Source organism: Denticeps clupeoides, chromosome 4, assembly GCF_900700375.1.
Source record: "Denticeps clupeoides chromosome 4, fDenClu1.1, whole genome shotgun sequence".
Lineage (NCBI taxonomy): Eukaryota > Metazoa > Chordata > Actinopteri > Clupeiformes > Denticipitidae > Denticeps > Denticeps clupeoides.
In genome coordinates this window covers 17394907-17409629 of record NC_041710.1, presented here as the reverse complement: position 1 = coordinate 17409629, position 14723 = coordinate 17394907, and the positions used below count along the sequence as shown (strand labels likewise).

The window sequence follows — 14723 nt, the reverse complement described above, 5'->3', positions numbered from 1 at the left end:
TTAATAATGTGAACCTGGATTAATTGGCCCGGGTGGCTTGTCATACTTAATGGCGAATAACGCGGCGTTGTGAGCGTGTTCAGGCACATGAGCACGAAAGCCGTCTTTATCCGCGTTTCACCACTAAGCGGCGTAACAACCCGCATCGTGGAGGTCTGAACGGCGATTTTATTGCACTGCTTCGGAAAGCGAGCTTCGCAGCTTCGGCGTCCCGCAACAGCAGGTGGCGGTAGCGGGTCTTCTGGCGGTCTCTGGCCACCTCCGCCCCGTCCCGCCATTGGACAGGCGTGCTGGCGCAGAAGACCGATGGCCGGACGCGACAGGGTGGCGCGTCTGATGCGTCAGCTCGCCAGCGCCGCGTAAGTGAACGGAACGTTCGCGTAACGAGTTGTGTCATTTCTGCGTTCGCGCAGAGCCCGGGCCGAGCTCACCGGGGACTTTGCTGCTTTTTCCCCCCTCAGGTGTCGGTGCCCTGCTCACTCTCACGCTCACACCCACCACCAAGGTGGGTCACGTGTTCACACTTACATTTACCGCGTTTATCCAGAGCGACTTACTATCAGTATTTACAGGGGACAGTCCCCCTGGGGCAACTAAGGGTTAAGTGTCTTGCTCAGGGACACAATGGTAGTAAGTGGGATTTGAACCTGGGTCTTCTGGTTCATAGGCGAGTGTGTTACCCACTAGGCGCTGCTTCGGTGCGCAGGATCCACTTTCAGTCCACGCGTTCTCACTATTAAAGCAGTCTTATTCGGAAATGTTTGTCCGTCTTGAAAGCTTTTGTTAATTGTCTGATAGGGGCCAGTCAGCATGCCACCACTGGAAGGAAAACAGACTACGCGTTTGAGGTACCGTCACCAAGCACTGCATCACACATGAAAAAACATTTAAAAGCACAAACGGCTTCCAAGAACCCACTGGAGTTCCTTGTTCGTGCACCTTTCAGTCAGGTGTCCACCTTAGAATGTGGAAAATATGTGCATGTACCGGGATGGTTAGTTTGAAATGTATTAACAGTTCTAGATGTCAGGTCGAATCACAAGAGATCAAAGTGTGGTTTTGCTTTCTAGGTTTCAAATTGTTCATGACCAGCCAATATGATGTCCAATATTGAGTGCTATTTCTCCACTATGTTGCATGTGCTTTTTGTTGTCACAGATGGCCAGTGCGAACATCAGATACGGAGAAGGAGTCACGCGAGAGATTGGCATGGTGCATATGTGATTCATGCAAAATAAACATTTATAGATATAACCTGTCCTATCTGAGTCTGCATTTTACATTATACAACCAGTTAAAGGTATTATTGTCATTGTTATAATGTTGTTCATAATATATTTTTTGCACAGGATCTGCACAACATGGGTGCACAGAATGTTTGTTTGATGACAGATACGAACCTCTCTGGCTTGCCACCGGTGAGGGCAGTGCTCGACTCCCTCGTCCAGCATGGAGTCAAGTACAAATGTTACAACAACGTTAGAGTAGAACCTACAGACAGCAGGTATGTGTGTGTGGTGTGCGTGGGTTAGACTGTGTGTTATGCCAAGCCCTTTAAGCTCCTCTAAAAGAGGTCTGTTCACATCACAGGGCATGATACTGTTCTACTTAAGCCCTCTCTTTTATCTGCCAGTAGGCATGAAGCTACTGTGGCTAATTAGACCTTAATTCTTTGACTGTTGGTTGATCATTTGAAACTGGATTCGTGGTTGGACTGTAGTGTAAATAGATAAGAATCCATAAAAATCTGTTGGTTTTTTGACAATATACTTGTGTGTGTGTGCCCCCAGCTTTAAAGAGGCCATTAATTTTGCCAAGAAGGAGGATTTTGATGTTTATGTGGCAGTGGGCGGGGGCTCCGTGATTGACACCTGTAAAGCGGCCAATCTGTACGCATCTCACCCTGAGGCAGACTTCTTGGACTTTGTTAATGCTCCGATTGGGAAAGGAAAGCCAATTACAGGAACATTAAAGCCACTGATTGCAGGTACCTGGAAGAGCACAGCTGTGTGTGTGTGTGTGTGTGTGTGTGTGTGTGTGTGTGTGTGTGCGCGCGCGCATCTGAGATGAGGTTAAAAAGATTCAGGCCATTGTGTTTATCTTACTCTGACCTAATTTTCTTCTTAATAAAATCTATAATACTTGCTCTGTCTGTGTTGTTGATATATTGATTTGCTTGTGTGTGTGTGTGTGCATGCATTTGTGATGTATTGTTGTTTTGTATTAATGATGCATGAATAATTCAATGTAACTCATTTGAATAGTGTTTAAGGCTGCATTCATTGCAAAAAAAATATTAACAATTATTTACATGCATTTACATGTATGTAAATATTTCATGCTTCTTGCTTTTCTTGCTCCCAGAATACTAAAAATATGTAATACTAATAAAAGGCATGTGTGATCTATGAGAATATACTATATTATCTAAACTGTAATCATTCAGGCCATTTTTTTTCTGGATAGAGTGTGTAAGAAATGTGTCACCCACTCTTTGCGCAGTTCCTACCACAGCTGGTACAGGCAGTGAGACGACAGGCGTGGCCATCTTTGATTATGAGCCTCTCAAGGCTAAAACTGGTTTGGAAAAAACACTAATTAATAGAACAACATTAAATACTTATTTGTGTCTCATTTTCTGTTCCGTAAGTGCACATTATTCTTTCTGTGCATGCAGGTATAGCAAATCGAGCGCTGAGGCCTGTGCTGGGTATTGTGGATCCACTGCACACGCTACACATGCCCCAGAGAGTGGCAGCCAACAGCGGGTTTGATGTTCTCTGGTATGACTTGTGGTTTCTGTACTCTTTGCTCAGTTTTAGCTGGCCAGTCAGTGCAATTTGCTTCAAGGATCTTCTGTGCTGTCCTCTCCCAGTCATGCCCTGGAGTCATATACAGCACTGCCCTACTCTCAGCGGAGTCCTTGCCCCTCCAACCCCCTCCTGCGCCCGGCCTACCAGGGCAGCAACCCAATCAGTGATGTGTGGGCCAGACACGCCCTGCACTTTGTTGCCAAATATATGAAACGGTGTAGAGTCTCTTCATTTTTGAGATTTACTTATGTATAGTATGTCTTGTGACAATCATGTTGAATGTGTGTGTCTGTGTGTGCCTGTACAGAGCTGTAAGAAATCCTGATGACATCGAGGCTCGCTCAAGTATGCACCTGGCCAGTGTGTTTGCTGGCATTGGATTTGGGAATGCTGGAGTCCATCTCTGGTATAAAAAATAAAATATCCTCATGCGCACAAACAAGCACACTCAAAAAAAAAAAAAAGAAAGTACAAACTAAGCTAAGCATATGAAAATACATCCTAACATTGTTTTTTTAATTGTTGACAATAAATCGAATTGAAACAAGTAAATATTTGGACTGGTAAACAATATTGACCTGAATGTATGAGACAGGATAATGTGTGTGTGTGTGTGTGTGTGTGTGTTGCAGTCATGGAATGTCATATCCAATAGCTGGAAATGTGAAGACCTTTAAAGCGAAAGATTACAACGTAGATCATCCTATTGTGGTAAAAGCTACAGACACTTCACAAACATGCATGTTCTTAAATCCCATGCTGCTCTCTGTCCAGAAATAAGGGTTCACACGCACATGCTGCCTTTTGGATTGTTCATTCACTAAAATGCTAATGTAGATGTGCTCATGTCTCTATGTATGTGTCTTAAGCCTCATGGTCTATCAGTGGTCCTAACATCCCCTGCAGTGTTTGCCTTCACGGCCAGCATGTGTCCAGAGCGCCACCTAGAGGCAGCAGAGATCCTTGGTAAGGGCACACTGCCACCTATCACACACACTATGAGCTGTGTGCTTCTCTGTTTTGTTATCTGGCACTGTAATCCTTCCTGTTGTTCCCCACTTCAATTGGATTCTTACAGTTTCTCCTAGTTAGCCACCATTGTCTCAGTACTTGTTCATGGGAATTATGGTTCAGGGTAACATAGTGCACAGGTGCTGCAGGCCAGCTGTTGGGAAACATCTGAATTGTGTGTGTTGTGTAGGTACCGATATCAGAAATGTTAAGAGAGCAGATGCAGGGCGCATTCTTGCTGAAACTCTGAGGAACTTCCTGTTTGATCTGGAAGTTGAGGATGGCCTATCTGCCATTGGCTACAACCAGCAAGATGTGCCTGATCTGGTGAAGGGAACTATCCCACAGGCAAGACAAACGAGAACACACATACCCATTTCAAGCCCAGTGTGCATTTTCTGTGTCTGTGTTTCATGCATTTGTCCAATTGTATAATTATTTGTTCTGATTCTGGTGTAGGAGCGTGTAACCAAACTGTCCCCCAGATCACACACAGAGGAGGACCTGAGTGAGCTCTTCATTGCCTCAATGAAGCTGTACTGAGATCCAACAGTTTTTCTCTCTCTCTCCATTTGTATGATTTTCTCACGGCTTTGCCTAAAACCATTCAACATTTTGCATCTCTGTTGACACTGACACTTGGTGTGTGTTATGTTGTAAATTTGTTGCTATGGTTAATTATTGATGTATGGTCACACAAATAAATCTGATGCATCATTCTCATTCTTGATCTCTCTGTGATTTTCAATCTGACTTTCTCAGGAGCTTTAGAGGTTATTAAGGTAAATGGTCTTGAGCTATTTGACCGTGCGAATGTAAGCAGGTTATATAAAGGGACAGGTTAAAGTGCCTTAATTGAAAACTCAGCAGACAAAAGATTTCTCACATGCAGCTAAAACTTTTAATGATAAACAAGGTCTTTGCAATGATCACGCTTTTTTCACTGTTGTATTTTAGAGTTTTAAACACATTAACCATTTTATCATTTAAGACTTATGTTGTTACTATTGCTGATAATGCACTTCAACACTGAGTCTGTAACAAGGGAAAACAGTGTGTTTTCATGTGTAGTCTGAATGTTCTTATGCTGTCAGAACTGGCAGAGACTGCAGCCTGTTTTGAAACCAGCCAGTAAGATACTGTGTCAGTAATGTCATTTAAATGACTTACTTGAATGGCACTGACATTTTCATTTGAATGCTTCAATTGCCTGAAGTGAGAGATTAAAACATGCTATTCTGCAAACACATTGTTTGGATTAAAAAAATTATTATATGCCTGTCTTCAATATTTAATAGCCTGTATTACACTAAGACTCACAACTGTTTTTCAACAATAAATATCAGGGCTGTATGTAGTGCATTGGCATTCATTTAACCATATTGAAAAGAAGCCGGGAGGGTTTGGGGATAAGGACAATGGATGGGTGTTTTGATTCCACTTCTACATATGCTTGCACATCCAGTAAAACCGCACATAACGTATACAGTTACATGTACAACGTACATGTTATACCATACCCACCTAAACAGGGTTTACAAGCACACTGATCCAAAGTAGTTTAATTGACGTCTTGCTGCATCACTGAGATGGGTATTTTCAGAGGAAGACTAAAATAGAACTGAAGATGGCTGCCAGTTCAAAGAAAAGTGTTCTGACGTGTGTGTGTGCGTCTGCATGTCTGAATCAGAGGGTATTTAAAGGGAGCAGAAGTCTTGCTGACTCCTAAGTGTGCGTGTGTGTCTGTGTGTGAATGTGTAAGGCGAGCAACTTCTCAGGATGCAGCAAATCTACATGCAAAGCAATGAACACTTTGAAGTCTTCACCACAGTCCTCTCTCCTCAGAGTGAGTACACAGTCTTCGTAACTTGTAGCAGCAGGGATGAAGAGATGCAAGAATCTGTTGTCTGAAACAGCATTTCTGTTATAATATTTTTTATAAATAGCAATGTAGCAAGAATCAGGTCAGAAAATGTTAACTTATTTCCTGAAGAAACTAAAAACATTGACTGTATAACTAGATGGTAATTTGCTGTTCCATTGGGCCTTTAAAGGAAGGCATTTGTTTAAAACATTTGCTAAATGTTTATAATGTGCATTTTATGGATGTGGCCTGGATCTGATCATGTCTGAAGGGAAAGTTTTATCAATCACTGTATATCCATGAATGAGCGTTCACAAAGAGAAGAGTTCTTAAGAGCGCATTAGCAGATCTGATTAAGCAGGACTTGGGTTTAAAACCTGTTGAGAGGAATATGCAAAGAATCTTAAATCATCCGTTTTTCCATAGGACAGATTATGAACAAATTGCGTTATTTTCTTTTTGAAGTGTGCAGAGCAAGAAGACGACAGAGCCAGGAAGAGGGTGACAAGGTGAGCATGAGTTTTTGCGTCATTAGAAGGTCACATCTGAACCTGTACACACATCACCTGTAATCCCACAGTGTAATCCAATAAAGATCATTCTTCTAAACAAATGAATGAGACAGCGTCCCAGCAGGCCACGTATCCCAGTTTCGTTTGTAACCCCTTGTTTCTCCCTGGATATTCTCCTTTAACATTCTCTCATGCACTTTTTTTCTATTAATCTCATCTTCTCTGTTAGTTTTCAAATCAGGATATCTTAACAAATGCAGGAGAAATGTTCACAGAAGGCTTCTTGGTGCCATATTTTATCTTATGTGTACATTAGGCTGTTGTCATGCGAACATATCAAGCTCACTGGCCGGATGAGATCGATGTTTCACCAGGGGAAATAGTGCACGTGTTCGTGAGAGATGAGGCTTGGTGCTACGGTCGACTGCAGAATGGCATGATAGGATATTTCCCAACTGTGTGCCTTGTCCCACCACCTCAGGTAAGAGTCTGTCACAACCCAGCCAATGTACAATAATCTTGTATTTGTGCATTACAGATGTATAACTCACAAAAATGTCATTCTAAGCATATGACATAATGTATATCTTAAATGGTAACATATAACATTTACCTGCAGAGTGTTAACAAAGTGAAGTCCAACCCAAGTTTGTTGCGACAAGCCTCCATGCAGGAAAGCTCTGATCCTCCCTGTGGCTGCACCGGGTAACACATTTAGCCCCCAAAACACAAGAGGGTTCTTCAAATCAATGCCCTCAGTGTCTGAGCTTGGCTACTCTTCCAGACATCCTTTTCCTGTGAGTCAGACACTGTGAGGGCCACATCTGAAGAACCCTGATGTAAAGAGAGACAAGAAAGTGTGCTCTTGTGGAGCCATGCTTTGTGTGTAACTTCTTTCTCCGTCTCTAGGGGGCGTTCTTTGAGGCTGCCACGGCGAGCAATGTCGCTCTCAAACCCGTCAGGGTGCCCCGCCTCCCCAGGCTTACTACAGCGCATGCTCAAGGCAAGGCGTCGTAGCCATGGCAACGCACACTTCAGTGGCTCTGAAAACACTGCCTTTTCTCCCGACTGAGCGGCAGTGGGAATAGTTGCGTTGGGTTTTTTTTCCTCCAATTTCCTGCAGTTCTCAGGTGAATGTTAATATAACTGAAAGCCTTGAAAACAAGCAAGTGGGATTTGTGGCATCACGTGAGTGGCATGATGGGAAAATCTGTACAATAGGGACAAAGAGGTGGGCATGATGCTGACATCATGATGATCATGTTTTGAGAACATTTGAGAACATTTTACATGCAGTGTTTTTCAAATAAGTGTAATTACATGTTAATGCAAATCATTCCATAAAATGCATCACAAATACAAATCAATCATTCAGTCAGACATAATTTATACAGCTCCTTTCATGAAGTTTGCAAAAAGGGAGAGAAGAGGGGGGAAAGTAAGGAGGGCAATTATGAAAATGTATACAAAGTCAAAAAGAATTCATTTTGAATCAAATAGATAAAATAGGAAGTGAAACTTTTAAGTGAAACTGCTAAGTTAAAGTGGTATGTATATGTAAGGTTCCTTTTAAATGTGATGCTCTGGCAGGCTGTTGTCTACATGACCTGAGGACCTGAGTGACCTAGATGGTGTATTCATCTGTTTGTCCATTGACAATGTAAAATTGCTATCACAATAGAAGGTTTTGTTGTCATTTTGTCAGTTGGATGCTATCATTTTAAGCTTTATTCACAATAAATTACATTTCAGTGGTAAAGGTTGTGGTAAAAGCAGGTCTAAAACCTCAAACACAAGCACAGATGAAAATAAGCAGCAACAGACTCATATAACATTACCTATAATCTGAAACACACAAATGCATCAAACAGTACAATATGGTCAATTTGGAACAAAGACCACAACCAAAACAGTGTTACTTTAAAACATATTTTCTTTGAAACAGTAACACAATGAAATAAGACCAGAAAAATTCTCACATTCAGCTGAAGGATACTTGCTGTATAGTAACATCCATCTACCAATTTCATTTATACTGCAATAAATATATTAATTAATACAAAAAAAGATAAATGAAAATAACAATATTTAAAACAGTTTGTAAACAATTTATTTTTACAATTCCTGTTACTCCCCACTTTCTTTGCATTTACCATTCTGTAGGAAGATCTGATACCTGCAACAACATTCAGTTCAGACTCCCCACTGATGCTTGCAGAACCCAAAGAACAGAATACAGAACAGAACATTTAGCAGAAGGTTAGCAGAAAAATGCCTTGTTGTAAATCTTGTAAAGCCTATTTGACTCATGGGGAAGCAGGATATTGTCATAAATCGTGTAATTGGTAAATATCAAAGTCCCATTCAGAGTTTGGCCATAATGCTGGTGTGGGGCTGTGTGTACTCAGTGGAGTGGGCTGAGCGTTTGCTTTGTGTGGCATACATGAGGATAGAAAGCTCCTGGCCTGCTCCGTAAGAATCAGCTGGTCACTATTCCTTCCAAACATAACCCTCTCCAAGTTGCTCTGTGGATGTCAACAATAGCCATCACAATCAATGTCATCAGGACCATCCTAATCTTTGAATTAATAAATGAATGAGTCAGTGATAGCTCATGCTGGCACTAAGAACAGTCAAAGAGGTCCTCATGATTTACATGAATAAAGTGATAAAACAAGAAGGATCAGGAGATCCCAGTCCTGTTCCTTGAGGTTAACCTGATCTGAACTAAGCAACAGCTGGAATGAGCAGAGCCTCCAGGAACAGCTTTGGGAACTCTAGAAACTAATAAATATTCAGTTGCTGCTGCAGTCACCTCTGTTTTCCAACAAGGGGAACCTTGCTGTAATATATTCATGTCCAGATCCATCATACTATCCTGATGTATTACCTGTGTACAGAAACACGTGCAGCATTCTTACATGATTCTTACATAAGCATGAACTTACACATACAGCATCCTTCACACACTGACTGGCACAGTGATGTCATACCTTCATCTGTGTGGCTTTATCTAGGTGCTCCTGATTTACCACAGTAATTTTAAAAGGAGTTGGGGGGAAGCCTCTGGAAGGTGTGCAAACATGATTTAAGAGACTTTAATAAGTTCCGCGGTCAGAATTTACACCATTCTCATAAATACAGTCAGTTGATGCACAATCCCAACAAAAACATCAAATTCTCCACTACATATTGAGAAAACACTTCAGACTATAAACAGTTTATGTTGACTTTCATGACTCGGATACAAAAATGATAATAAGAGGAACAATATAAAAAAAACTTACCCATGACAGCTGTGGTGATTGATGAGTGTGATTTTACACTGAGTGTCACTCACTGGAATGGATCTGTATTCTAAATCTAAAGTAGACCATTCAGTATCTGACGTGACCAGGAACTGCCACACAAAAAGATTAACAGAGAGTTCAATTCAATCAGATTACTTCAAACACCCAATCAAAGTAAATGCAATTCATTACTGTTGCAACATCGTGGCACCTTTAGCCCACCAAGTGGTGTCATATCCTTGTGTGTTTCATTTTTTAAAAATACTCTCCCAGTCTCCCATGTGTTTCCAATTTCCTTCCATTTATATAAGCTCCCAAGTTCATTGAGTGTGCAAGTGTGTGTGTGCGCATGTAGGTGTGGATACAGACCTGTGATGGAGACAAAGGCATTTCTGTCATTGCTGAAACATAGCTTGGTGAGTTCCTCTCCTCTTCTTTCATCCTACGCTCTTCCTCCTCCTGTAGAAGAGATGAGTGCAAGTGGCCGTGGCTTCTACTCAAGTCCAGCTCAGATGGATCACATGAACCTGACTGAGGAAACAATCTGCTGTGTTCCCGCGGTAATGGCGCCTCCTCTACCGTGTTAAAACCAGACACGTCGCTCCACGCATCCAGGTCCTAATGCACATGTCCCCACACGAATGCATAAAAACAGAGCTCTGGAATGACTTCCGCCAGTGTCCACTGGCAGACATGATTCAGGACTCACCAAGTCAATGAGCAGAAGTGACTCAGAGAGCTCAGGAATGTGCTCTACAGATTGAATCTCTTTCATTTTCTCCGTCTTCTGCAGAAAGAGAGAGAATTAAATAATGAAGAGATCATTAACAAAATATTAGCAAAAAAACAATGGAATTTAATGTTCAACAGGCCTTTGGCGAGACAAAAACATGTGCAGACAAATGTCTAATTACAAAAATGAAATTGTGCTTTTTGGAATAATGTGTCCATCATAAAAACATCAAAGGGAGTGTCTTTTGGAAGAGTGGAACCAAGCCCTTCAGTAACTGTTGATTTTGTGACAATGTACACTATACCTGTTCTTCTAAAATTCCTTTACCAAGTTCATTTGAGTTTGGATTGATAAAAATGATTGCAAGTCTGTATGTGCTTCTGAAAAGAGAAGCATGTCACAGTATGTAAGATGTATATAATACCTGAACATAGCGCTGGGTGGGTGGGTGTGGAGGTACTTCAGACTGTGAGGATGTGCTTGGGCTGTTGTCTGCACATGGAGACAGTCTGCTGAGCTCGTGGAGATAGCCCTCCTGGTCCAGCTTCCTCCTCATGGTGGAATTCCAGTGGTTCTTAATGGAGTTATCTGATCTGTTAGACACACAGTGATGAGAGGCTGTTGAGTACAGTATGTGTGTGTGTGTGTGTGTGTGTGTGTGTGTGTGTGTGTATTTGTGTGTGTGTACTTACCTCCCAGGAAGTAATTTGGCAATTTGGGCCCAGCGGTTGCCAAGTACTCTGTGTGCCTTGTAGATGAGTTTGTCCTCTTGAGGAGTCCACATGCTTTTCTTAATCTCAGGGTTCAGATGGTTGTGCCAACGCTCCCTGCATTGTTTGCCTACACAAATGCATTTATAAATACACACAAATGCATCAAGCATATACGCACACACATGGACAAATATAAGAGCGTATTTGCTTACCCACTCGTCCCGGAATGTGTTCTGCTATGACGGGCCAGTTCTTTGCACCATACTTACTCACCAACTCAATCATCTGCACACATAAACACATTTGATGCTTTTCGATGTTTGCAGCATTGATGAAACTTGACATTATCAAACATTCACCAGTGCTATTTTGTAGCTTTTGATACATTTGGCAATATAAAAAAAAATTTAGGCTTGCTTTATATCAAATATAGTAAAAATGGGGTGGTCAAAAATATTATAATGGAAGAATGGGCCAAAATTCCTCTAGAGACCTGTGTCAACCTAGTAAAAAAGTACTCTAAGAGACTGCTTTCAGTTATAGCAACTCCGTATATCAATTTTAAAAATCCATTAATTAAACTTTGTGGACATTGCTATTTATAGATTATTTGTTTCCAAAAAAACATACACTTGTTCTTCATTTTTATGGAGAAATCAAGAGGGGCTAATAATTTTGACCTCAACTTTATACTATTACAGGATCAGACTTTATCCCAGCTGTTAGGGATTGACCAATGGTGCCCATAATTCCAGTAACTTAAACTGATAATTGCTACACTGGGCCGTTGTCAGTGGTAAAAACTGCTACATTAACATTTTTGTGTTCGTAGCGAAACACCTTCTACCCATTCTATGATGACAATGGTCCTGCATGTGAATCATATCTGGTCAGCAGTGGTCCTTTTGCCGTAAACTTACCACAGCTATATTCACATTTACATACACAGCATTTGGTGGCTGATAACCTGTGCAAAACACTAGATAAACTACAACCTGTAACTATAAGGTGCTATAAAGGAGTCTCTAACAAAAGGTGAAGAAGTATATATGTGTGAACCATGAGACTTAGTTATCCTCCCCTTACCATTGCATCTTCTTTTTTTGTCCATGACCCCTTCACCTTTGGTTGACTGAGGACTTTTAGCCAATGTTGCTGACACTGTATCTCAGATTTGGTCTAGAGAACAAGCACATAGATGATCTTGACATCAGAACAATGACCATGTGTTTTAATAATGAATGAAACAAATGTGTAGATCAATTAATGAACTAATATAACAATTAAATAAGTGTCCCATATTGTCTCTTTAAAATGTCACTTAAGTCAACTCAAAACAAGCTGCATATATGTACATATACAGTCCCTGACAAAAGTCTTGTCACTTGTGTACAAATTGACCTCAAGTGCCGCTGAAATGTATTTCTAATCAAGATTTGTTTTTTACAAATCTTGTTTTTTATTCCCAACAGCTTTTGTAATAACGTTTTAGTGCAAAACAAATCTGTCAAATGGTATTCTAATATTCAAAGCTTGGTAAACCCTACTGAGTCAATTTTTGCAAAAACATAAGTGTTGTCGTCTTGTCATATGAGCGTCACCTGTGACTAATAATGGATCAAGTAGGTGTCAGGTGTGTATAAAAAGAAGCCCAGACCTTCACTAGACCTTCATATCAACAGCACCTAGACCTCTGCAAACATGCCTAAGATTCATCCTGAGACTAAAGTGTTGATTATCAAGAGGCTGAAGAACAGATCCACAGCTGATGTGGCAGACACCTTCAATGTGTCTCAGCATCAAGTACAGAGGATTAAAAAAAGATTTGAAGAGACTGGAGACTTTTTTTGACAAGCCCAGGTCAGGCAGACCCCGCAAGACAACTGCTCGAGAGGACCGTTTGTCGGCTCGAAAATTCAAGGCCAACCCAGTTTCCACTGCTGCAGAGCTCCACAAGACCTGGTCACCTGAAGTCCCTGTGTCAACCAGAACAGTTTCTGTCTCAAAATGGCCTCCATGGTCCAATCAGTACCCAGAAGCCAGATGAATCTTCTGTTGAATTGCACCAGTCACTGCAAATATTGCAGGAGACCTACTGGAGCCCACATGGATCTGAGATTCACCCAGAAAACAGTGAAGAATGGTGGTGGACAAATCATGGGGTTACATCCAGTATGGGGGTGTGCGAGAGATCTGCAGGGTGGAAGGCAACATCAATAGTCTGAAATACCAAGAAATCTTAGCTACCTTTTATATTCCCAAAAATAAAAGAGGCCAGGTTTTGCAGCAGGATATTCCATCACATAATTCCATCTCCACATCAAAGTTCCTCAAGGCAAAGAAAATCGAGATGCTCCAGGATTGGCCAGCCCAGTCACCAGACATGAACATCATTGAGCATGTGTGGGTAGGATGAAAGAGGAAGCATGGAAGACGAAACCAAAGAATATTGATGAACTCTGGGAGGCATGCAAGACTGCTATTTCTGATGACTTCATCAATAAATTGTTAGAATCCTTGCCAAACCGCATGGGTGCAGTCCTTCAAGGTTATGGAAGTCATACAAGATATTAAGTTTGGAACTCACAGCACCACTACTTAATTTGCTGACATATTTTTGCATTTGCAGTAAATTTGGTCAATTTCTGTGTAGGCGACAAAACTTTTGTCTTGCCAAAATTTGACCTTTCTGTCTTGATTAAATTTTAGCTTTCAGGTTTTAGCTTTTCATACGAGCTATTTCTAACACAAATTAATTAAAGTCAGGTTAATAGCAGGTGTTTCTACAAAATTGAAAAGCGAAAATACTTTTGTCAGGGACTGTATGTAATGGACACATGTAATGGCCACAAGTTTAACTATTTTGTCCAAGTTTTGTTCTAATATATATTGTTTCTAACTTCCTGTTTTTTCTGTATTTTCTTACTATTTTATTTTCATAGTGCAATTTGTATTTTTTTTTCTCTAAATTTTTTTTCTCTAAATTGCTCTTTCTTTCTTAAAAAACTAGAAGAGCCACCTTATGCGCTAAAGCAATGGCACTCCAATCTTCTGTCCCCAACTGCTCCACCAGCTGCCGCAACTTCTCATTCTGCAACAACACCCAAATACTATATCACCTTATATATCGCTGGGTCTAAATAATAAATGCACATGTGTGCTCTTTATAACCTGTTAATGTGTGTGTGTGTCCACGCACCTCTTTCTTAGTCCATTTGTGTGCAGCTTTCTTGATATTCCTGATGTTACACTGTGGCTCTACATTTATCAGCTCCACAAGGTCCCTGGTGGAGCACCATACAATACATCACTCGGTGTGTATGGTAAAATATTATTGTCACTGTGGGGCCAGCGTTACACACTGTATAAGGGCATTTACATTTACGGCATTTGGCAGACGCCCTTATCCAGAGCGACTTACAATGTGCTTTCAAGTTAAGGACAAAAAGTACAAGGTATAAGTACATGGAAGTCATGGAAATTGGTCTTGAGAAAAGTTTGAGAATCAACCAATGGATGCTTGGGAATATTTGTAAGTACTTTACTTTACTTTACTTAGCAGACGCTTTTATCCAAAGTGACTTACAAGAGGAAGACATCAGCAATTCTCATTCAGTTTCTTTAGATTTTAAGTTGCAAAACTAGACGATTTTTTTTTGTGCAGTGTGTGTGCATTTACTCAATAAGTACCAACATATTGAGTGAAGCACATACTATTTGAAAACATTAGTCCATGAGATAGGTGTTATAATAGATATAAGATATAATATAATAGCTTGCACTGATG

The 14723-nt window shown here is 40.9% G+C and overlaps 1 protein-coding gene across 1 annotated transcript; it reads left to right on the top strand.

Annotated features, from left to right (window-relative positions):
* Positions 1-234: 234 nt before the first annotated feature.
* On the top strand, positions 235-5099 carry adhfe1 (alcohol dehydrogenase iron containing 1). The gene is made up of 14 exons (XM_028978678.1): positions 235-359; positions 462-505; positions 799-848; positions 1159-1212; positions 1350-1504; positions 1791-1987; positions 2503-2580; positions 2678-2783; positions 2876-3028; positions 3121-3219; positions 3446-3524; positions 3683-3779; positions 4015-4172; positions 4284-5099. The coding sequence occupies exons 1-14, from the start codon at positions 307-309 to the stop codon at positions 4365-4367; spliced, it is 1407 nt and encodes a 468-aa protein (XP_028834511.1). The 5' UTR covers positions 235-306; the 3' UTR covers positions 4368-5099.
* Positions 5100-14723: the final 9624 nt, after the last annotated feature.